Source organism: Numenius arquata, chromosome 4, assembly GCF_964106895.1.
Source record: "Numenius arquata chromosome 4, bNumArq3.hap1.1, whole genome shotgun sequence".
In the NCBI taxonomy this organism is placed as follows: Eukaryota; Metazoa; Chordata; class Aves; order Charadriiformes; family Scolopacidae; genus Numenius; species Numenius arquata.
Window position 1 is genome coordinate 40305997 of NC_133579.1, and position 24970 is coordinate 40330966.

A 24970-nucleotide genomic window follows, 5' to 3' on the forward strand; every position below is an offset into this window, starting at 1 on the left:
CCAGCAAACTAACATAAAAAAGGGAATGGCCCAGCCTTGTTCCAGGAGCAGAAGAAAAAAAATTATAAGCATTTCAGACAGACTGGAAGAGATTGGGGGGGGAGCAGGAATAAGAGGAGTCTAAGAGCGGGTGGGGAAGTGAAAGAAATAAAAATGAATCCTTTGTATTGTATTAGTCATTGCTTCATTAGTACAGTACAGTGCTTGTTAACCAAGTCACTCAGGCACTTGTGCTCGCCAAAGAACAAGTTACCCCGAGGCGCTGGTGGGAGTGCTCTGGCCCCACCTGCACCACCCCAGGGGCAGGGAGGAGACTGGTCCCAGCTCCCGACAACAGCCAGCTCCCCAGCACGCTTCCCCTTTGCTGGGAAGAGGCTGGGAGAGAACACAGCGCCGTCTCGCCTGGACGTTCCTCCTCTGCAACGAGTCCCCTGCGGGGCAAACAGACTGGCGTGGTTAAAATCATAAAAACAGACCCACCTCCCCAAAAAAGTGTTGAAATTATTTTTGCTTACTTGTTTGTAAAAAATACTTTCCTTTTTTTCCCCCACTGCTATTAATAAATGGAAATACATCATTTGCCAAAAATCTGTTGACTGATGAACACTGGTTGTGTTTTAAATAAATGTTATGTGACAACCCTGCTCTTCCTCTCAGGAAAGGCAGAGTTCACACAAAAACCGTCATCAACAAAGCCAGCAACTTGGCAACAAAAAATGTAATATTGAAAGGTCCATTGAAAAATGTGGTTTTAATTCAAAAATAAAGTCAGCAGAGGCCCTAATTGTAGCTATTATGAACATTTCATTAACAAGCCCAGATTTATTGACTGCACTGTAAAGCTGTTTCCTATTAAAGGGAAGCCCAGAAATTCAATTCTTCCCATGCTTTTCTACTTCTAAAGCCCTCGGCTACTTCATGTTAGAAAATAAGAAATAATTATATTTATTCAAATTCCTTGATAGAATATTGAAGCCTGCTCAGATGAATACCTCTCCTAAATGAACACCATTACCAATAGATCAAAGAAGAAGAATGTCTAGCAAATGAATGGGGCCAAGGGAATTAATAAAACACACATCAAACGTTGAAAAGCTTGAGGGTTGGTTTTTTTTTTTTTTTCTTTTTAATGGGAGCACATTTGCAGAGTGATAAAGCCAAGTATGTAGTTGCCAAAATTCATGCAAAAAAAAAAAAAAAAAGAAAAGAAAAGGCATCTAAATAGAGCGGGAGATGGCTGATGTTTGGCACTTCTGAACATCAAGCGGCTTTCTGGAGCTGCTGTTTGAAATTTTTCACGTGACAACTCTTGACACAGAAATATTGTATTCTTTATTCTTTTTTTTTTTTTTTTCCCTAAGGTAAAAGTTTTCTTTCCTACAGGAAAAGCGGAAAAAAAACAAACCAAACCCCACAACCAAACACTTTTCACACCGCGGAAGGCTCAAGCGGTTCCGGACGGCAGAGCTGGGGGGCGGCCGCCCGTCCCCTCAGCCCACCTCGCCCGCGCCCCCTCCCTCACAGCGGCCCCGCCACCGGCCGCGCGCAGCCCTTGCTGCCGCCCCAACGGCCGCCGGCGGCGCGAGCCCTAGCGGATCCCCGGCCCGCGGCCTCCTGGGGAAGGCGGCCGCTGCACGAAACCTTTGGCCGGGCACGAAGCCTTCGCCAAGGCGGCCCGCCCCGCCGGCCGCGGCCCGCCCGAGCCCGGAACCGTGGTGCCGCGGCGGCGGGTACCCGCCGAGCCTCGGCGAAACGCTGCACAGACACACACACCCACAGACACACACACCCCCTTCCCCTCCCCGCCCCCGGCCGCCGGACCTGGGCTGGCGGCGGCTTCCGGCGGGGAGGGCGTTCAGCGCCATGGGGCGGCAGCGGCGGTTCCTGGGGGTAGCGGCGGAGGAGCTGGCGGGTGCCTGCCCAGGCCAGGCCCGGTTCCTGCTGTAAGCGACCGGCGGCGGGACGCGGCGGCCCTCGGGGAAGGGGGTGCGGGGGAGAAGCCGGGGGCGGGAAGCGAAGCAGCGAGGGGCGGTGGAGAGGGAGAGTTAGTGACGCACGTGAGTGGCCCCGCCCCCTGTCCTCGCGCCTGCGGTGGCGCGGCGTGGCCGGGGGTGACGTGACGTGACATGACGCTGTACCTTTCTCCCGCGCAGGTGGACGCTCCGCAACTCCCGAGGCGAGTGAGGGGGAGCCGGGGGCGGACGGTGGTGCCGGGGCCGCCGCGGGAGGCGGAGGAGGAGGAGGAGAGGGGCTCCTGCCGGGCCCCTACGGTGGGAGAGCAGCGCGTGGGGACCGCCTGGGCGGCGGAAGGGCAGAATCAGGGGCCCTAGAACACAGGCGTTCCCCTTTTCTCCCATTTCCCCCAGTGCCAGGGTGGGCTTGGGGGCTGATGGCAGCAATGGCGTACTTGCTTGGCAGCAGGGCCCAGGTGTTTCTGCAGGGGTTTAGAGATGCTGGAGTCCAGCTCTGGCAGCAGGCAGTAATAAGGCAGGTGCGGGAGCGCGCCTCATGTTATTAGATGTGAAATTTACCTCAAAGCATTTCTTCATCCCAGGCTGAGATGCTGTCATCTTCTTGCACTTAAAATGGATAAAGAGCTTTGGTGTCACTCATCTAGCAAAAGAGTGTGCCTGCATGGAGCTCCTTGCAGAATAGTGAGCCTCCGTCGTTAAAGATTTTTAGTATGGAATTACATTTTTTCAGGAAAATGTACACTTATGTATTCTGTAAACTTAGGCTGTCCATAAACTTTGCGTGAATTGTGCTCAGCTGAGCACATACTGGTGCTCAGCTTCCTCTCATGTTCTAGTAGTATCTGAAAGATAAAATAAAAACATATGTACCTAGATAATGTTAAAATAGAAACATGCCATTTTGATGTATGCCTATAAAACATAATTATTTCATTTAAGTTTTGTTCTTTTACCTTTGTTAATCTGTAGATAAGGGATGTGGATTAGAAAGGACATGTCCTTACTGCTTCCAGTTCCTGGTTCCTGATAGCTACCGAGTGCGTCTCAAACCAAAGATGAAAATGACTCCACAGATAGAGAAAGTTGTTAAACGAGAGGCGAAGAACCGTAAACTTAATATGAAACAGACAAAGCTTTTGAAAAAGTACAGGGAATCAAGAAGTGTTCTGGTAAGGATAGTTACTTGGAACTCCCAAATACCTGATATTTCCTTGAAACCTTTCAGTGGCAGAAAAAAAGAAGGTATGGAAATCTTTCTCTTAGAAGAAGAGCTCACACCTACACATTTCTTTTTTCATGAGTGTATAACTCATCCTTTCTTTCGGGATAATTTCTATTCACAGTCAAAATTTTTAAAATCTACCATCCACAATAGAGAGATCATGAACACGATGACAAGAACAAGTAAGTTGCTCACCCCTCCCCCCTAAAAAAACCCACCCAACCCCACATGTCAGAGAAGCTACACAGACAGTTCTGCCCTCCCTGTGATCTCTTTAGCATCAGTCTGGGTAGACTCTGCAGATGTCTGAGATCTTGCTGAAAATTAACTAATTTCTTCCTGCCAGGAAGTTCTGGCATTTCCACTGTCAGCTACTGTATCATTTGTGTGGCTTTGCAAAAAATGGCGGGAGTAGCAGATTTTTGCCTGTTCCTTTTTTCCTATGAATGTGGCAGAAGTAGGACCTGGCAACTCTACTAGATGCAGAGCCTTAATACAGCTGTGTAGATCCTAAAATCCATTAGAATCCATAGAAATCCTTTGCTAAGAATACCCCAAAACATACCTAAGAAGAAAAACATGCCATTGGCTGAAGTTGGGCTGGTTTTGCCAGTATGTGTAGCTTGACATGTACTGCTTGTGTTTCAGCTCTGAATAAGAACTTGAGTGATTGACAGATTGCCAGATTTTTCAGTTTTATCAGTTGTGTAAAAATATATTTGCTCAGTTTAACAAGCTTTACTTCATTTATTTCAGTAGACTGTTATGGCTGCACCAGATTATTGTTACCTTCTGTACAAATTTTTTACGTTTGTCTGAATATTACTGTTTATAGGAAGTCTTTCAAAACTAAACCACATAGGTAATTTAAACAAGTTAATGTTGCTCTTGAGGCTTCAGTTCTTTTTCCTAAAATTACTCAGGTATGTGAGATTTAATTACTATTTTTTATACTACTTACTATTATTTGAAGAATAATAGTATACATTTAACCTAGTGTTGCCAAGGCGTGCACTACTATTAAAACAGGTTAAGTGAATGGATGTTTTAATACATGAGACGGCACCCTATTGTGCCCAGCTGTTGCTGGCACACTTGGCACTTTCTCAGATGAGAGTCTGCTGGTTTGGGGAGTAAAATTTTTGAAACAAAATAAGGCACTCCAGAAAGGCACCTTTCCTTTTACTCTCTCCAAATTGTAGATCATAGTTGGGCCCCAGAAAGGGCATCTGAAAAGCTGGAATCTCTGCTCTATTTTTCTGGGATCACAAACGTTTAGTGTACAATAAGAACTGTCTCTAAACAACTGACGAACAGTGTCCTACGGAATTGTGATGGGTTCTTAGAGTAATTCTGTAACTGTAGAAGTTTGTAGGACATACTGTGCATTCATATGAGTAGTTTAAAATTCAGTTTTAAATAGGTCCAGTTTAAACTCTGGGTAATATTCTAATCTTAGGGAGTAATTACAGTTTGCTGCACCTGTGTTCTGCTCAATTCTGTTTGCATTTGTGTTGTGGATTATGATTTAAGTATTTCTGGTTTTAAGTATTTAAAATACTGTCAGCAACTGACAGCTTTCAAAATTAGCAATGTAGATCCCTGTAATCTAATACCTGAGACTTGCAAAAATGAAAATTTGAGTGTGGTTGAAAATTAAACCAAGCAACAATGTGACAGGTTGTGCCTTTGATACCTTTCTTAGCAAGTAGAACTTGATTTGAGAAGGCTTCTGCCATGAAAAGGCATATAGCATAGGAACTATTTCAGGGCTTTTAAAATTTTTGGAGTTAACTGCATATGCAATTCAGGGAATGGAAAGTAGCTGTGCAGTGCTATGATTAATCCATTAATTCCTACATTATAACATGTTCCACCTCCATTTATATTCCATGGAGTGCTAATTTGTTATGTGATGCTGGTTGTGGGTTTTTTTCCCCATCTGAATTTCATTTATAAGAACTAAAAATACATCAATACCTCAGCTGTATAAATTAATGATCTTTCTCTCTTTCAGTTTGTTAGGCTGACAAAATAACGTCTAGAGACAGTCAAAACACTTAACTGAAAATGTTTCATTTCGGCATTCCTAAATGTAATTCTTTCTAAGCAATCTGAATTTAGGTAAATTTACACAGTTTGAAATGAAGAGTGATCTGGTATAGATGCTTTCCAAACTACTTAGACATTTTTGTGACATTCTTTTGAGTATGTTTTTTTCAACCAGAAACATCATGTAACTGTGTTTTTTCAGTCAGTTTAACTGTGTGCCTCAAAAAGTTGTCTGGCTGCATTACTGTCACGTATCTTAATAAGAGCGGTTGCTATGGCAGTCAGGGATATTAGGAATATCTGACAGTCTGTATGACTGTCTGACATTATCTGTTCTGATGCACCTCTGCAACATCCTCTGCTGCTGGAAGTTCCCTGTAGCCTAGAAATACAGATAGAAGAGAAAGTGCCCTTTCTTTAGAACATCCTGTGTATTGTACTAGGTGTTTCTGCGCTAATGGAAAGTCTCTTCTTTGTTCACTAAGACTCACTGTTATTAGTTATGGATGGCTATTTTTGAGAGTTTGATAATACAAGTATATTATCTCAAGACTCCCTGGAAAGTGTATAACTTCATTGGGGATAGAATATGTTGATGAATTTAGATCACAGTTATTTTCATGTATTTTAGCAAAATATGAGTACCCCTAGTATATACTTAAGATACCATATATGTCCAGTTCAGATGCTGTTTCATCTTTCCGTTTTGGCAGGGTTGTTTTCCGTATCTCACTGTACAACGTTACATTCAGAGTTACGGATCTCCTGAAAACAGTTGCTAGGGAATTGGAGTAATTTCTAGATAAACCCACAGGATGTGTTTGGCTTAAGAAGCCTGAATGAAAATATTAGGTTCAAAGTATATGTCGCTTTTTAATATCAAATGTTTCACTTAAGCAAATATTTAATTTGTGTCATGATATTTGGAGAATAGTTTGGATAATTCTTACAATGGCTTTATAGAGGTAAAAAGACTGAAAGAATGGTTGATACTTCCTTTCTTCTCTCCACAGCTGGTTACTTGCAACTCATGCAACAAAACAACAAGACATTATGGTAAAAGCAGGGATTTTCTAACTACCAAGTCACACAGTTCTGGCACCCCGAGCATTAAATCCAGCCTGACAACACCAGATGTAAAAATTCAGTCTGCAAACAAAGTGACACCTGTGAGCTGCAGTAGTTTGGGATCCAAAGGGAACACTCCCTCATCATTTCTCAGGTATCTGTTTCCCTCCTGATTAAAGAATAGAGTATATTACGTCCTGTTAGGAAAGAGTGTCATGTACTGACTTCAGTCACTTAAAAAACTTCAAATTGATAACTAAGTATTTTTCTTAGTGTCTTCGTGATCAAAGATTCTGATGAAAATTGACTATGTACAAAAAATGCCCAGTTGTGGTTTTGTCATTAATGTGAAATGTCTAGCTTGAAATTTGCATAACAAAGTTATACTTCTGACCACTCTCACATGAAATTACATTATTTACATTCAAAATTTTTCACTTAAATTATATATATGCACTTCCATAGTTACTTCATATTAATTCTGATTCCTCACCTTTATCACATTTGAGTCTTTTGTTTTTCAGAACACGTGCATCTGGACAGGCGACAACCAGCTCTGCTTCCAAGACTCCCAGAAACTCCAAATTTCACTTCTGTAAGCTAAAACAGATGCTTAACCTAGAAGAAAAAGAGAAAAGCCAGAAGGCAGATTTGAAAACCTTCTTGACTTTGCTTTAGTTATTCATTGTTTCAAAGTAATAAAGATTACAGCAATAAGTATTGTTCCAGTTTTAGTAAATCAACAAAGTAATTTCTTTAAAACTTAAGCTAACAGCACGTACCCTGTGTAAGCGTAGACCGTATTTTTTAGAAGCGAGCTCTGTTTCTAAGGGGACTGATTGCCCGCAAGAGGCAGATGATAAAATAGCCAGTCTGATACGCTTGGGAATCTTGAACACGTTTTGCAGTCTCTAATGGCCCAAGAATTAAAGGCCAGAATCTGTCATTTGAGGAAGCTGACAATACTGGATCCATCAGTGGGTCCAGCAGGACCAACAGGTCGGTTGGCAGACCTGAAAGCAATTTGGCTTTCCTCCACCTCACTCTACCACTATTTTTAAGATAATGCATCACAATCGAATTGAAAGATCTCATCCCTGCTTTGCATGTTTGAGTAAAACAGACACTTTCACTGGCACTTTCTCCAGGCATGTCTTTTTCAAGGATTTAAGTAGTGTCCTGTAATGTCGCTGTCGTTTGATACCTGTGGTAATTTAAGCACAGCTTTTAACATGGCTATACAAAGGTTCCAGAATAATTTGCTCTTTAAGATAGCACTCTGTATATACAGAGAGAGATAAAGCTGTGTATCACCAGATTAAGTTTCTTCCTTTTAAGAATGTTGTCTGTGATTTGGACTGCAGACGATACTGGTGCCAGGATAACGCCAAACTTTGTAAAACCGCATGCTGATGCGGGATGCTCTCAGTGCTGACAGACACCTCCACGCTAGACTGCTGTCAGCACCCTGATTTCTTACTGCTGTGAGAGAGAGTAGCACAGCCGTAAAGAATACTGGATGCTTCCTCTCCAGTTGCTCTGGTGCTACCAAAATGGGTGACTTTTGTCTCATTTAGAAATGACTAAAGAGAGAACCTCTTTCTTAAATGTCTTTCTGTTTTATCAGGCCTCAGAGTTGCTTCCTTCCTGGACTTCAATCTGGAAAACTAGGTTTGCCCTGGACAGTAGTGAATTTGTTGCGCCAAAGTGTTTTGATGTGAATAGATGATTGCCAAGGTTAAAGTGGTCTCCATGGTCAGATTTTACATTTTGAGTTCGGCACAGAGGTGAGAAAGGACAGTAGAAAGTCACCCTTAAGAGCTGAGTTTATAGCCAGCCCTGTGTACAGTCTGCAAATCGTGCTTCAGATTTTCCATCTGAAAAGAGAATCAGTCAGTTAGAAACATTTAAATTCTTGGGTTTAAAGGTCTGTATTTTCCTTTTTTTTGTGTTCTAATGAATGACTTCCTTTAAGTGTATTCAGACTGAATGAACATTGCTTAAGAAATAGGACCAGTGAATAAGCTGGCAGACTTGAAAGCAGTTCAGGGCCGGGAGAATAGTTTGTTGCAAATTCTACTTACAGTCTCAAAGATCAGCATGCACCCTTTTTATGTCTTCTGTACACTTGTACAATAACTTTGAAAGGTTTGCTACTGTTTGTTTCTTATGTACATGGAGGATCAAATTAACTGTCATTCTTCGATCAAAATATGGAACTTGGGAGTTACGTCTTTTCCACTGTAGAACTGGGTGTTAATTCACCTGTTGTTGCTGTATTTATGGTCCAGTCCTCTGGAAAAATACTTCAATCTTGTTGATGGAAAATGTGCCTTATACAAAAGTATTTGAAAAACAAGTTTTGCAATAAATTTTTACATTGACAGTACACACACTAGGTACTCTACTGCTGTACTTCCTGTGAGGCTTACGTGAAACCAGTGTGGGCATCTGCTATGTTTTAAGGTGCACCAATATTAATACGTTAGATCAGGAGTATGCTTTTGCAGCAGATCTTCCAATTGTCCCTATTTACTGTGCTTTTTACGCAATACCGAGTGGTCTCAGGGTACGAGTCATGTTCCTTTTGGATAAAACTACAGCTAATGGATGAAAGACGTGATCTGGGGCACAGCCAGTGTGATGGGAAGGCTAATGGGCAATCTATCCCCAGGATCACAGGAGAGCTGCTCTGAAGTACACAACTCCAAGAAGTGTATTGTGGATGGCAGGCACTGAGCTTTCAGGTATTCTGCACTCCAGCTGTATTGCTAGTGCAGTGTGCTATTTGGTAGCCTAGACAGTCTTGTCATGCTCCAAAAAACATGTTTTTCCTTGTAATTACTGGAGTTGTCAGACTTGTCCAGGTGTGTTGTTATAAGGGATCACTATTGCAAGCTGTCAGACTTTACTGTGGAAAAAAAGGAAAAGAAACCCATTCAGTATGTGCCATTCCTTGTTTTACAGGTGTGCTTCAAAATGCTGGGCAGAAATAGTGTTGGTACATTTTATCTGAAGTGCTTTTATGTTATTCCTAAACCTCTAATAGTCTTTTTCTGTTACTGGACTGTCACAGAATCAGTGTATTGAAAAACATACATAGAGAGAGACACGCACATATCTCTGTATATACATCTCTCTATATATGATGTATAGGTACATACATAGACACACATCATATATATATACACACATACATATACACATCAGGTGCACTCTTCCCTTCAGAATATATTACTTTCCTGTACTCAATGAAACACTGAGGTTTAATCGTTGGCTGCCTCCCCGCCAAACCTCTGCCCTGCAGCGCGCCTGGCTTGTGTTTGAAGAGCTGGAAAAACAACTCTGGAGAGAGGAAACAGCTTCACTGCTTTCAGTGAGGCCAGAATTTCACCCAGACTTGTGAAGCGAGGCCAGAATTTCACCCACAGCTGTGAAGCAAGACCAAGAAGATTCTCTGTGAAGCACCCACCACTGCCTACAGGTATTTAATAACAGACTGAGAGTTATTTCCCAGCTCATACAAATCCTATGGTATGTATATCAGCATCATACCATATATTGAAAATGTCACAAAATGTGGCTTAATACAACCAGTGCAACTAAAGCGTATTTTATTTTGAAACATTGGTTTGAGCCATTTTCCTATTTTTTAGTACTGGGGACTTCAAGCTGGCATATTACAACTGGTTCCCTCACACCCAGCCCCCCCCCCGAACAAAACAAACTTCAGCCAGACTAGATGGTATATGAGCAGTATTTCTTTTTAAGAAATTTACAGTTGTAGAGATACGACCTCAGACTTTTTGATGCACTGCTTCCTCACTGAAAACTGTCACTTTATCATACAAAATACAAATACAGAGTAGTCAACTTCAAAATTAGTAACGATCATTTCCTCAGCATCACTATGAGATTTTGGTTGACTGCTAAGTATAGAGGTTGAGTAGGCAAGCAATAAACAATGATTTCAAAGATGTTTTTACAACAATGTTTTATTCTATTAAATATGAAAGAGCATACATAACAGGTGTTATTCTGAGGACATAAATTACACAAGGATTACACATTCTGTCAGAAAAGCACAATAATGAAACATCTTTACATTTCAAACTTTTCTTGTTAGCTTTTAACAAATGAGTCTATTTCTGTTGCAAACAAGTAACGAGTGCTATTGAACTTTTGCAAATTCCCACAAAAACATCATGCTTAGTAGGATACTTTAAATATTGTAAAGATGAAATCAGAAATAGATTTCTAAATAACAAGATGGAAGAGATTTACTACTTAATCAAGATAAATGACACACTGAAATAGGAGCTGAGACAATATTGGTCATTCATTAAAAAAAAAAAATCCACTTCAGACACTACATTTGAATCTGCTTTCTTTACTTGCAGGAATAGTCACTGTGATTATATGCACGAGTAATGAGCAGAACTGGCCCTAAATATTTATAAGTGTAACCATCAAATTTTAGACGTGCTGGTTTTCTAGTTCACTAATTTTTCCACTGAAAAAACACCCACACCCATGAATCTATTTTCTTATGTTTCAAAAGCCCAAACCCCAGCTCTTCTGTAGAGGACCTATGTATGATTTTCATGTCTTCCATGGTCATCTATGGATCTGCATCCCTGCACCTGCAGGGCTCCTGCATCCTATGTATGTATTTTGGGTTATCACTGAAGTACCAGACGGAGTTAGCACTGACTTGTGGGAGCAGTATTAGTCTGTGCGAGTCCTAACACATTGTCTTCCTGAACTTCAGGTAAACAGGAATGTAATTTTATCATAATGAATGCTCTCAGGTTGACATTCAGAAGACTACTCAGATAAAATACGTAATAAGCATGTAGTTTGGGTTGTGTTGCTAGGGATTAACTGAGGTGTTTTAATATATTAATACAAACATTAACGGAGTGGAACAGGCTAATATTAATGCAGGCTGTAGTTTAATTTTCAAAAGGAGTAATGAAACACAATTTCTAAGAATGGTAATTTTTGTAACTAAGGACTACACATTTAGTTTTAAAACCACAGAAGTGGGGTAATATTCCTGATATCTTTCAAAACATTCGGCAAAAACACAGCTTGAGCCTGCAAACACTAGAATATACAAGCAGTCCCAGTGACCTCCAAGGTAAGCATTCTCGTGTGGCAAAGAGCTGCAGGATTGTCTTTGCTTTCTTCAGAGAATGCTCAATGAAAGTGCAATATAGTGAAGCAAATAATCTATTATGCTTTTATTATTTAATGAAAGATGTTCAGATATTTTATAATTGTGCCTTTTGTAGGGTGGGCATTCTGGTTTGAGGGGAGTCAGACCATGTTAGAAGAGACGGGCAGGGTACACCCACGCGTTTTCTTTCCCAGAGTGGTAACGCCCCAAAGGAGTTCTACTGTATAATCCCATCTACAGCTGAAACGTTGTGCTGCCCAGTTTCAAGCTGTTATTTCTGTTTTGACAGAAGTTGGCATTTGTTTTGCTTTTCATTTCCCCCCAGGCATGTTCTCCCTTTCAGCTCCTGGGCACCCTTCCCTTCTCCACCCAGCCTCTTTTCTTCCTGAGATGTCAGAAGTACGTACATTAAGCTTTGGAACCTGAGAATTTGGAGGTATTTTTTTGATACTACAGGGCTGCATTTGTATTGTACCATGTTATTTCCTGCTATACTATTACAGTTACAATATAAATCTTCTAACTAGTTGATACCTGATGCCTTTCCCATATAAATAAAAAACCACATACCATTCAGCCACTAAAATTCAGCCACAATTGCAAGAAGAGTGATGTTTACCTTCTGCAAGTCCTCTTTTCCAAACAAATGTTGAGGGATCATTTCCAAAATCCCAGCTATGAAATATTCCTCGAAGTAAACAATTTCACAGTAAAATAAAGAAAAATATATCCAGAAAAATCTCTCAAAATTAAAACTTATATACATCAAGAAGTTGAGATTTTTTCCTCATTCTTTTATCAGTTCTACATTATCTGTAGATAAGCAACATTATCACTAAGAGTTATGTATAGGAAAAAGAAGTCTAGTGAAGCAAGTGTCCTGTCTTTTTCAATACCCTTGAAAGATCAAGAAAATTCAGCATTCGACTGTATTATTATAATTATTTTTAGTTAAGGTAGCAAAAGACAGTTTAAGCTTCATTCCCTATGGCTTTGAGTATCCAAGACTTAGATCCTTCAATGCACTCTAAACAAGCCATGCTGCTGCACTTACAATCGCCTCTGGCTACAAATTAAGTTTCCCATGGATGAGATTCAACTATGAACTCACTATTTATCCTTCTTGTTCTTTGATTCATTTTATAATTCTTAATAGATTAAACTGTTTTAATATTTATCACAAATTTGGTGCTATCCTTTAGCAAGACTGAGCTTTAACTGCAACTGTAATGCACATAAAAGTATATATGAATTTATGAGCCGAATTTAACATACTAGAACAGAAATATTTAAACCACTAAAAATTTTATCTGAACACTCATTTTCTTATTAAGAATCTATGCTAAAAAGATGCCAATGACTGCTATTTAATTTTGCATATTAGACTTAAAACTAAAGAAACACTCCTCTGGATTCATTACAGTTAGCTCTTTATTCCTATGGAGTGGAAAATTGCCACTTAAAACCTACGATCTTTGGACAATTAGTGAGCTCTGCTGAACTATTTTCAGCATTTCTATCTGTCAGAATTTTTGATAAAATTAGAATTCCACATTGCATGCTATGGAGTGCTATGTCAACAGCTGTATTTTTATCTTTTGAGTTTTTTCTCAGTTTTAACTGAGGTCTAATTCATGGCAACTTCCATGAGAAAAGATAATTGGACTGAGGTGCTTATGTCCAAGTGTATCTACTTTAAAGAGAAACATTATTCTCCATTCACATCTAACAACTATTCCAGTGATTAGCCTTGTAGAAGTCAATAACAAGTGACAGATCGCTATCTTCAACAATTTCACTCCAGGACTATTTTGAATTGTTGTGGTTTTTGAAAAGGAAGAATAGATTTTTTTAAAAAAATTTGCTTCTATGTGAGAAGGAGTGTTAAACTTGTAAACTGTGAACTTAACTGATGCAAAGCAATGCCTGAAAAGTGCAAACCCATGAACAAAATGCTATCACTAAATACTCTGATGATATATCCAACTCAAAACACTTGCAGCCCAGGTTGTTAAGGTCATCTAAATGCCAAAGGTACAGACAGGCATTTTTAAAATCGCTGCTTGACTTACTTGCCTAATTCCTATTGACTGAAAAGCCTAAGCTTTCTGGCAATCTGCTAGATGCCTGTCTGTATCTTTAAGTGAACTTAAAAGCTGTTGTACAGTATGGTAACAAAGAATTTTCACAAATTCAGCTACCTGGAGACAAATACCACACTTGTGCCATGCAAAGGACCTTTTTTTTAAAAAAAACCAGACACCTGGCAATCATTTTCCACAGTTTCACTTATACACAGGCCTGACCTGTCTCCTCCTGTTCTGTGAGTAAAGACAATCACGATCTAGAAATGTTTGCTGGAACGGGTGGAGGTGGGGGCTAGAAGCCCCCACTGGCCTCCGGGGTTTCTCAGTGGAAGATGTACAGCACGGCTGTATCACCGTGTTGCTGCTTGGATGGATGGTACATAGCATTGTCAAATTCTAATAATGGACATTTAACAACTGGGACAGTTTAGAGAATGACCTTTGAATTTAATTAAAGCTGTGAAATGGCTTCACATTTCTGGGATTAACCTTTTTAGATGGAGACACATGTTCCAGAAAGGGATTAGAGTACATATGAATGGTCTCTCAATTTAGAAACTAAGCAGCTGTAAAAAGTAAGTTACAATTTTGAAACATAATTAAACTGGTCGATTGTATAGTTTCTTATGCTGAATTTTAAATTATACTAAAATATTGCAATATTTTGAGTCATTTAGGTGTCTGCTCAGTGTAACATGATTTATGTTTTCCAATACAAAACTGGTTGCTAACATTTACTTCAAAAAAACCCACCTGACTTGTTTTGGGAGGGGGTAATTTAAATATAATGGACAGTAAGATCACTTTTAACTTTGCATTAAATTGCATCAACCTTCTTACAAACATAAGCTTGAGATTTCCACATTTCACTCCCTCACTAGCAACTGAAATATCTTGAGTTAGAAGTATGCGCTGATTACATGTTGACTTAAATATAGGGTACACAAGAAAAATCTTAGCATTTTTTTTTATAGGGCACCCAACTAAAATCTTTACAAAAGATAAGATAATTATCCATTCTTCAATGTAATAGACACAGATGCCTTTTATAAATGTACCCTTATGTTCACTCGCCAATAAAATAGTAAACAAATCAACTTTTTAAACCATTTTTTATAAATTATTAGAGTATTTTTACTGACACTCTCCAACAATATACAAAAATAATACTACAAGAGTACCAATCAGTCTGACCTACCCCTCATTTCACAGAAAAGTAGAGGTTATGGAAGGATGTTCTTGCAATCAATCATCACTGTAGATGTCTCCTGCAAACGGTAGGTGTACGTGGCTGCCTGTGACGTTGGGAAGTCGAGAGAGATCAGGCAGGTTCTGGATGCGTGACCTGAGTTCTTTCCGTACTTGGGACACTCTGGCTAGCTTGCGTTTGTACTCCTGTAACACAGAAGAATTCAGCATGAGACTCTTGCTAATACCATCCCTACCACTTGACATTTTCTAAAGGAAGTTAGATGAGTAAACATCCTTTAATAGGTGAGAACCCAGAGAACTGAATATTCTGGTGGCAGAGGCATCAGCTGTAGCATTTTCTCAGCATCTGACTTCAGAAGCATAGCCATGGGATTTTTTTTGCTTTGAATGGTAAGTACATAAACACTAAACAAGGAAGACAATCCCAGTTAACACAACTACATGCTTCTCTCTATGTGACTAGTAGAATGGGATTATTCTTAGAAACTGTATTAAGCCTAATGGATACACAAACTCTACTATCACTCACTGAGTACAGGAGGATAAAACTACTGATGCCAAAGAAGTTCCTTTCAGCTCATACTGAAGTAAGAATAAAAAACAATCAAATACCACCTAACCAGGCATGTTGATCAGCCCCACCAAGCTGATCAATCATAAGTATTTTGTATTAATTTTTATAATAAAAAACATATTGTATCAGTACATTTATGGATCTAACCCTGAGTTTTCAGAAACTTTTTGAATTGGGGACTAAGGATTTCCCATTGCATTGGAATACAGCCAAGCCACTCATAATTCATATATTTAATGATTATGAGGCACTTTTCACATGAAAAAACATTATACAAAAAAAAGTATTTAACATTGTAAACCAGTCCGCTAGAATATTGTTCGTGCTCCCCTATTAGAGAACACGAGACATAATGGAGAAGAATGCCAGCTTGTATAAAATTAAAACAGTTATTCCAAAATGTACGAAGATTAGGGCACAATTTACAAGAATATTTACATTTCAAAAACTTGGAAACACATTTCTTTGGAGAGCAGAAGAGAATACGCATTAGCAGGCAAAGGTTCACTTCATAAAAATATATGTAATTCACAATACATCAAAGGCAGATGCTTTCTACTGCAGCTGCAGGTTTTGCTGCAGCCCTGGAATGGCGGGAAATAACAAGAAATAGTTAACCTACAACATGGACAACCAAGGTCTCATGATTATAACCACTTCTAAATAATAGTGGGGAAAAAAAAATCTACATCATCCTGTGAAAGTGCCAAATATAAACACTTGAAAGTTCCAGCAAGTATAAAACCACTGTGCAAACATCCATAAAACATAACAATCATACTATTTATAAGGGCTAAACATAATTTTAAACTTTTTCTATATTGTTAATAGCATAGAGTAAAAGTGAAGGCCAATGCTACCTTTTGGTAGTAGGACCCAATACAGTAGTACAAATGTTAAATACCTGGGGCATGATCAAGATTATTGGATAAGGTCTAACACACATAAAAACAAAGTTTGTGACTATTAGCGGCAGTGTGGCCTTTTACCAAGGGCAGTGAGAGAACCACAAGAAATCTTAAATTCTTCATGAGAAGGTAATGCATAACTAAAAATAGTAATAACTAAATCTTTACATAGAAAGAGAGAGAAAAGCATCCCTGAATTAGGATCATCGATACCTTGGTATCATTTATATTTAAAAATTAAATATTACATACAGTTCAGAGTCTTACGAGATACTAAACACAGTGACATTACAGATGTCTAGTCAGAAGAGCTGTAAACACTTGGTGACGGTACACAGGGCAAAGTACCATTCCGGGCAAAGTACCATTCCTTGTATGATACAGATGACCCAAAAACCTTACAACTACAAGTCCTTTGGTCCTAGGAAAACCATCACTTGCTCACACTTGCCCAAAACATTCTCTCTGGTGCAAGTGATTTCAAGACGTGGCTGTGGAAATGAAGGGCTGTATCCTGATACTGTATCCCTACAGTAATGCCCAAAGGCCATAAATACTTTAGTGTTTCATACCTAATATTACAGCAGTATCCAGAGGCCTCAGTGAGCTGATTCTGTGCAAGAGTTATAGCCCTTTGCCAGCATGTAAAAAGACAGTAACAGAATACTTCTTGCCCTTTTCACTATTTATTTTAGCCCAGATTGCAGAGATACACTCCCAACTATTATTTTAGGGAACAGATTTTCATGTCAGAGGAAAAGATGGGTTTCATTGTTTAGTAAAACAATTTGGCAATGTACAGAACACTTGATAACCAGAATCGCTATTTGCAGAAGCAGGATGGCTGGGGATTGAGCATTGGGCAATGAGGGCTTTGAGCAAGCTTGAAGCTAGGAGACCTGGCCTCCATTGTGAAAGACGTACTGCTGAACAGAGCAGGATGAGCAGAACTGTAAGCAGAACCAAAACAGTAAAAAACCCCAAAACTGTTAAAAAAGATTAACTCTAAAATCATTCCAGCAGTTCTTGTAAATGGTGTTTGTATCAGCTGAATCCTGACCAAGCTCATGCTCTGTCAATGAAGAATGTGAAGCAGCAAATCAGCATCCTTTCAAAGCGTGATGCAAGGCAAATACGCACAGATCCCACTTAGCAGCTATATTCTCTCATGACTTCACTCCAAAACCTGATATGTGCTTTAAATTAGATTGCCAGTTGCTTGACTCCATTAAAATTCCCTTCAGCTGATAATAAATCATTTCCATTGTAACATCACATTTCTGACATCCAGCATTTTCCATATAAATTTTGCCTGGGACTTGCTGACTAGTGAATACCAGCTTGATCAATATTACTGACAGTAGGTTCCTTTTCCTCACTAAGGAAAACGTTCTCACAAATTTGGTCTCCCATATAACACAGTCTTCTTCCTCTCGCCAACACCTTTAGCACAATGCACACTCTCAGGGAGTGAAAATTCGTTCCTTGTACCTTCTTAGAAATAGAGACCTCTGAGAAGGTTTGCTCAAGGTTTTTACTATAGAGTAGATAAAAAATTACATAAAGTTTTATAGTTCATTATATTATTGATGCAGTATAAGCTACAACATGCAATTTTAATGCAATTTTGGTAATACAAAGCCTGTGAGATCTGCAACTACAGATTAGATGTCCATGATTATCCTCCCCCGCAAGGAGAAATATTATTCGCCTGATCCAGAGCACCTCATTTTCCATGACACTCTCAAAACCATTCTAGAAATCACTAGAAATGTCTAGTTTTCATGACTGATATGCAAGTTCAACAGAGGGCTGATTTTCAAGTCAGTGACTTAGCAGTTTTGAGGTACTTTCCAAAGGGCTGCTTTTCACAGTTTGATTCTATTTAAAATCACTAGTCACTTCTGAAAGGGTTTGCTTATATATTTTTAAGGCCGCTAATATAGTCCTGGCATTACCTAAGTAGTCCTGAACTGCTGGAATACAAGTATCAAGTACTCATCATGAACGACACTCGTTACATGTAGAGCCTTTATTATTTTATCATAATACATGCACATGTACCTACAACATTTTTCCTCACTGTGTATGTTGAGAGTGTGACTGACTTAAAGCAGAGGAGTGGGAATGGGGATATCTAGGTGTCATTTCTGATACTGTTGCTGTATACTATTGAACCAAGTAAGAATTTACCCATTTGTTGACACTTCTAACTGCAGAAATCCTCATGGAGAATTTCTATTTCATTTTCATTATGTTGATTTAAGATATACTTCAAATTACCCCTGGGTAAACGAGGCAGGATTCAAGCTATTTACTTCAAACAGTCAAGGACAGGCAGAAGTATGATGTTTTCTTTTCCTACACTGAGCATAATTTGCATTGCTTGCTACCTATGGAGAACCTTACTCTTGGGATATATATGCAACCTGATGTATGGAATTAAAGTATCTTCAATTTTTTCAGCAGTCTAAGATAACAGTACTTTCAAGTAACAATTTTTTGTACTTCCAGTCATAAAAGTAGGTTTATGAGCTAATTAGAAGAACTTATTTTGCTCATTAGAATCCCACTGATTACTAAGATTTCCATTACTTGACAGTGTAGAATATGGCTAATTTGCTAAAGCCATGCTAACAACACATGGATTCTGCACCTAGATTAATTTTAATTCTTTATCAAAGAAGCAGCAGACAAAAAAGCCAAATAATTTTTGATTAGACACTATAACCATCATGAATAACAAAAATGTGGGCAGGCCAAACTGGCTGTGCACTGCATAGGACATTTTCCCTTTCAACCGAAATAGATCTTAACATAGAGTTTCTACAATTACCGTAGACATATGCAACAGCTAAAACAACTTGAAATTTCATGGGTATGCTTTCCCTTTACAACATCAATATGATTTTGAACCCTTATCTGGTGACTATGGCTACAGCATGCATCAAAATAGTGCATGGCAGAATAGGTATAGCAAAGCGAAAGAAACAAAGTCTGATTCCAAAGCAAGAATAAAAGGTTTGCAGAAAACACAAACATTTAATCTGCACCCTTGTTAGTTACAGAGAGAAAGGTAAGGTAGAAACCAATACTCTCAATAAAGAAAAATAAAACCCAAAAGGTTGAAAAGGCTTTTAAGGTGTTGAGAGCATGTATGTACATCAGCATGCATGGCCTGTATACATACATCATATTTAAAACTGAGATATCTGACTTTTTAGGTCTGTTCCAGCCTTCCCATTTCAGGTGCAGACAATAGAGCTGAGTCACAGAGCAAAGGCTTCTCACATGCTGTGTCCAACAGCACAGAAACCACTGGAAATCTTCAAAGGCTCAGATGAAGGCAAATAACATGTGATACCCTGATACCTAGATTTTAAAGTTCAGAAACACAGCATTTGTTTATAGAGTCCACCTTGTTAGAATCTCATGCCTTACCCAGTCTGGGTATTTTTCTGCAAGAAAGACTGACAACTAGGCTTGGAGGAGTCAGATAACCCTCACTATCACTCTGGAAAACAGATGAGCACAGTTAAATTTTGTGCTGCCTTTAAAAATTTGGCTTTAAAATATTAGAGACTCCTCAACTTGTCTGCACATGAAGCGACAGGAAGCAATGAACTCAGAAGTCCGAAACCCACAAATTAAATTAGTGACCATCTGGGGACAGCTTGATTAAGTGACTTTGTCTACCTGAATCAGCTGTTATGCTGTGGTACAGACAGGAATATACTGCAGATCTTCAAAGCATAAATTCCTGGGTGCAGCAGCAGTAAATAGGAACAAGGCATTTTACCGGAACATTTCCCATCTGAAGGGTGATTATCTGAAATGTGAACTCCTTCACAATGGTCACAAACTATTCTTCCCGGTCCTTGAAAATGCAATTTCTTTGTCTCGCTCCTTCCAGTCTAAATCTGGGTCTCAAATCTCATTCACCCCAGTCTTGACTCCTGGTCTCCATCTCCATTCCTTAAACGCTCTTCCTAGAACCAATCTCTGTGTCCAGCAAGGCTGTTCAATGCCTCTCAGACTCTGGTTATGCCGTATCCATATCCAACACAAACACTCAAAACTGGTTTTTGCTTAACTGTTCCCATTTCCTTCCTTTCTGACTCTGTATCTGAATTCCTCCCTCTCTAACCCTGGTCTGCACTTATCACTTTTGTCTATAGTTTTGGCTGCGTCTGGTTCCAGTTCCACTTATTTCTCCCTAGTACTATACTGTCCAGATGTCTCTATCACCTCACAGCAGTTTTTGCTTCCATCCTTTTAATCCAAAGGAATTTCAGTTCCTCCCATTTCAGTCCTACATGATGTTATGCTTTCCTGGCCAGTCACTCCCTTTCTCCTCGGCCAGCTGATCTCCTATTCTGTTCTTTACTGTAATGTCTAGTCCTGGATCCCTTTTTAGTCTCTGCAGCCTCTGGTGCCAAGTTCCATGGGCATTTGTCCAAGTTCTGAATTCAAACCCATCAGCTTCCACCTCCCCATTACTTAGACTCATGGGAGCCATGAACAACCCACCCATGGAAGAAGTTCTCTGCTCTCATGTCATATGCTTGGCCCGTGGTCAGCCCAGAGAACAACTGCATACAGTTGCAACTGCAGGAGAAGTCTTCTTTAGCTCCAGCTGGAAAACTATCTGGCAGAGAAGCTCTTCATGGAAGTTAGTAATGTTTTAAGAAATCTCTGATGAGCATATTATGATAAAATAGTTTGGGTTGGAAGGGACCTCTAAAGGTCATCTAGTCCAACCCCCCTGCAATGGGCTGGGACATCTTCAACTAGATCAGGTTGCTTGGAGCCCCGTCCAACCTGAACTTCAATGTTTCCAGGGACGGGGCACCTACCACCTCTCTAAGCAACCTGTTCCAGTGTTTCACCACACTCATCATAAAAAATTTCTTCCTTATACCTAGTCTAAATCTGCCCTCTTTTAGTTTAAAACTATTACCCCTTGTCCTATCACAACAGGCCCTGCTAAAATGTTTGTCCCCATCTCTCCTGTAAGCTCCTTTCAGGTACTGGAAGGCTGCTATAAGGTCTCTCCAGAGCCTTCTCTTCTCCAGGCTGAACAACCCCAACCCTCTCAGCCTGTCCTCATAGGAGAGGAGCTCCAGCCCTCTGATCATTTTCACGGCCCTCCCCTGGATCCGCCCTAACAGGTATTAAAAGTATATTAAAAGTAACATTTTTCCAAAGGCTTCTAATTGCATTAAATTCTGGTTGGTTTTCATTAGTATATTGAAATGCACATGCCCCTGACAGAAAGAAGGATTTCCCCATTCCATAATACTTTGAGAAAGAACATGAATTACACCATCTCAAAGAAATGGTCATTTTTTAAGATTTTCTTATTACACTGGTCCTGAGTTTTATTCTTGAAGATTGTGTTGGCAAAAAGTTGGTTAATGTTTGGGAAAGTTAAAGAAAACAGGTTAATAAACTTGTAAGTTTAATTACCAGGAGTACTACTAGGCTTTCTTAGTTTATATTTACTTCCATTCTATCATAAAAAGGTCCACAGTGATGAATATTAATTTATAAAATAAATTACTATTTAAAGACTGAATTAATTAGAGAATCTCTATGGGACAATGCATAATTTAAAGCATTTCAGGATGGCAAATATGAGCAGCAGCTCAAAGGGAAGATGCCTGCTTGAGGTTAAATTTGGTCTCCTTGTGTTTTATTACCTGATACAGCATTTTTATCTGGTTGAAAATTTAGCCATTATAATAATCTCAAAGCTACACGCTTCCAAGAGATGCTTAAATTACAGTGAACTCTTAGGTTTCAAATCTTGGCTGACAGAAGGAAGTTTTGGAGAACTTCTGATGACAAGCAATTAGGCACTTCAGAACAATTCTGAGCAATTGTGCTCAAATATTCAAGTTCATACTCTATACAGACACACAAGGGATAAAGCAGAACAGTTTTGAAAACAAGAATAAAAAAATTAAATGGCTGCAGGCTTAGAGATAGTTTCTTGGAGTTCCGCCTATTCCCAAATGATCCAAAGGAAATACACATTAAAGGATATCAGGATTCAATTTTAAAGCAACCTATGAATGAAAAAATTTAACGGTCTTTTAGAAAAAGCACGCCTTTAGCAATGCATTTAAGAACAGTTGTGTAACGCCTTCAGGCCCAAATATTTACTGTACCTAACAGCTGAACTGTAAAAATTGTGTATGTCAGACACACACTCCTCATTTCACACAACCCTTGCCTGCAGGTCACTACAACAGCCTCAGTTCCAACTTCAGATTCCACACGTGCAACTCATCTTTCTAAAGCTAATGCTGTGCATGCCGAACCACAAGAACATGAACTTTGACATCCATCATTTAAGAGACAAATGGACATCCAAAAGTATGAAAATTCTGTAAAACCAAGACTACACGTAACTATTTTGAAGATGAAAAGTGAATCTGAGAATGAAAGTTAACACTGCAGGTTCCTAGGTAGGGGATTTATCTATAGCTAGCCAAGAGACAACTGTCTCAGATCCTTTTCTTCAGTCAAAGACATCTACATAAAATAGAAGCATGAGACTCAGTTTTTCTGTAGCAAAGCTAAGTACTAGTAGCTGTCTAATCCAAGCAGCAGAGAGCTTAAAGCAGGCTAACATATATAGCTTTTGCAACTGCAGTGCAGAACCACTGTCAACCTGTGACCAAGAAAGAAAATGAATGAGAAGTGTTCGAATCAGAAGTGTTTTATTGACCTGAGATTGGGTATTAGCTATTTTTAAAGTGAAATAAATAAAAGTGATACAGACAGAGGACCCCAACTTTCTGCTACAGGTAAGCCCAGGCTCTTGACCTTGATCATTTAAGCAATCTCAAATGACTAGTAAGTGCAGGTCGATTTGTGCAAAACTGGTCTTGGACATTTTGAACAAGCTCTTCAAACTAATTTTATTATTATTATTCTTTTTAATTTCTGTCTTTTATTTTCCCAGTTCGTAAATGACTCCTATCCAATCTGAAGAAACAGCTGTGAAGGACAACCCCCTTACAATTCCAGAACAGTCTTACCTGAAGAGTATGCGGCTATTTCTTAAAGAGATTTTTAAAGAATGGTTCTCAAAATAAGCCAAGAAATGTGAGGGGGTCACCCAATGTGAGTACACTCTAATAAATTTTATCAGCTAGACAGTTTTGTATTACACTTGTCAACTCATTCTCACAATTTCATTAAGTAGGTTGAAACATCCTTTTTAGAGATGGATTCTAAAGAAGAGGATTTAGTTACAGCTCAAAGACAAGCAATCACAAGCCTGATTTGCTTTAATGGTAGTTGAAAGTGCTTAGCGTCACTTGAGAACTGAAACTATAGTTTACGTGACTAATGAGAAATAATTATCTGCGTAAGACAAACTGTTGATAGGTCGCACAGTAATTTTGTTTTTCTCTCCTTTCTTGAGTGTGAAATATATACTTCAAATGCAGTGTTCAGCGATGGGGATGGGAGCGTAAGAAAGGTAACGTTGGAGCTACACAGCAGCAGTAGATATTCTGACTTACTTCTTGAAACTGCCCCTCTTGGGACACTTGGGAATTTGGAACATTGTGGGAATACCTCCAATGAAAACTCTACCATGCATGAAGCAAACAACCACACCCCTGCTACAGCCAACAAGAAAGGAGCAGAATCTTAATTTCCTAACAATGCACATAAATACACGTTCTATCATTTTAAAAGTGCCCTCTAGCCCTAGTGTTAAAATATTATGATGAGAAAATTTTGCACAAGGTAAGCAATACCAGTACAGAGCAATTACAAGAAAAAAAAAAAATCACAATGTACATGTCTCTTATCAAACAACCAATTTCAGGCAGCAAATTTGGCACACCCACCCATTTTTGGTATTATTTACCCAAATCTGAATGGCTCAAATAGGTAATTTTATAATAAAAAGGGTGTAAGAAGAGGTTCAGGGCAGAAATTATGAGCAACCAGAGAAGAAAATTCTAGAGAGAAAGCAGAACACAGAACAAGTAAACAACATTAAAAAGAACAAGGAAAAACATTTACAGTGTTTTTCCCGAAGTTCTCTTTCCCATTATGAACTATTTTCCTCCCAAAAGCCTAGAGCTTGCAATAACCCCACTAATGCACATTCTTCTGTGAACTACTGATAAAAGAAAACATGTATCAGAGGTTAGCAATCATTTCTATCTAAAATGTCTTAGCTTTTTAAAGCATCTTTCATCCATTCAAGCCACCTGTATTTTGTTAAAAAGGTCTTTAAAATTATTATCCTGGCTTATATAGAAGCTCCAAGAGTACCTGTGGGGTTTTCTGGTTTGCATGTCCGTATTTCTATTCAGTTGCGGATGAAGTTACCTTGGAAGATCAGGTCATCGGGAGAACATAGTAAGTTAAATGTTGTTTAAGTAATTTATTACTAAGATATTTACAAATGAAACCATGAATAATTCAGTAGACAAGTTACAGAAGAAAAATGCAAATAATGTAAAAAATTATTTTGTTCTTTCAATTTTTCATCCAATATTTATTACATGTGTAATTTTGGAATGGAGGGGAACACAGTGAAGAATCACTGTTGGCAAAGTACAGCATTTCAGATATTCCTGATAAAGATTCTAATGGCTGAGATTTCTGACTAATCAGTAGGCACTAATAAAATACCTAAAGACAGTTACTCTTCTTCATC

General features: G+C 39.1%; 2 protein-coding genes across 2 annotated transcripts in view; one reads left to right on the forward strand and one right to left on the reverse strand.

Annotated features, from left to right (window-relative positions):
* Positions 1-1793: 1793 nt before the first annotated feature.
* On the forward strand, positions 1794-8707 carry RMP24 (ribonuclease MRP subunit p24). Its single transcript, XM_074146240.1, has 5 exons — positions 1794-1943; positions 2154-2176; positions 2943-3142; positions 6261-6469; positions 6840-8707. The coding sequence occupies exons 1-5, from the start codon at positions 1864-1866 to the stop codon at positions 6991-6993; spliced, it is 666 nt and encodes a 221-aa protein (XP_074002341.1). The 5' UTR covers positions 1794-1863; the 3' UTR covers positions 6994-8707.
* RPRD1A (regulation of nuclear pre-mRNA domain containing 1A) overlaps positions 2532-24970 on the reverse strand; it is a 53142-nt gene continuing 30703 nt past the window's right edge. The window contains exons 7-9 of the mRNA XM_074146237.1: positions 14783-14979; positions 6809-6933; positions 2532-2815 (exon numbers count right to left, since the gene is read on the reverse strand). Coding sequence (XP_074002338.1) covers positions 14830-14979 — 150 coding nt within the window. The 3' untranslated portion in view covers positions 2532-2815; positions 6809-6933; positions 14783-14829. The remainder of the gene's footprint in view (positions 2816-6808; positions 6934-14782; positions 14980-24970) is intronic.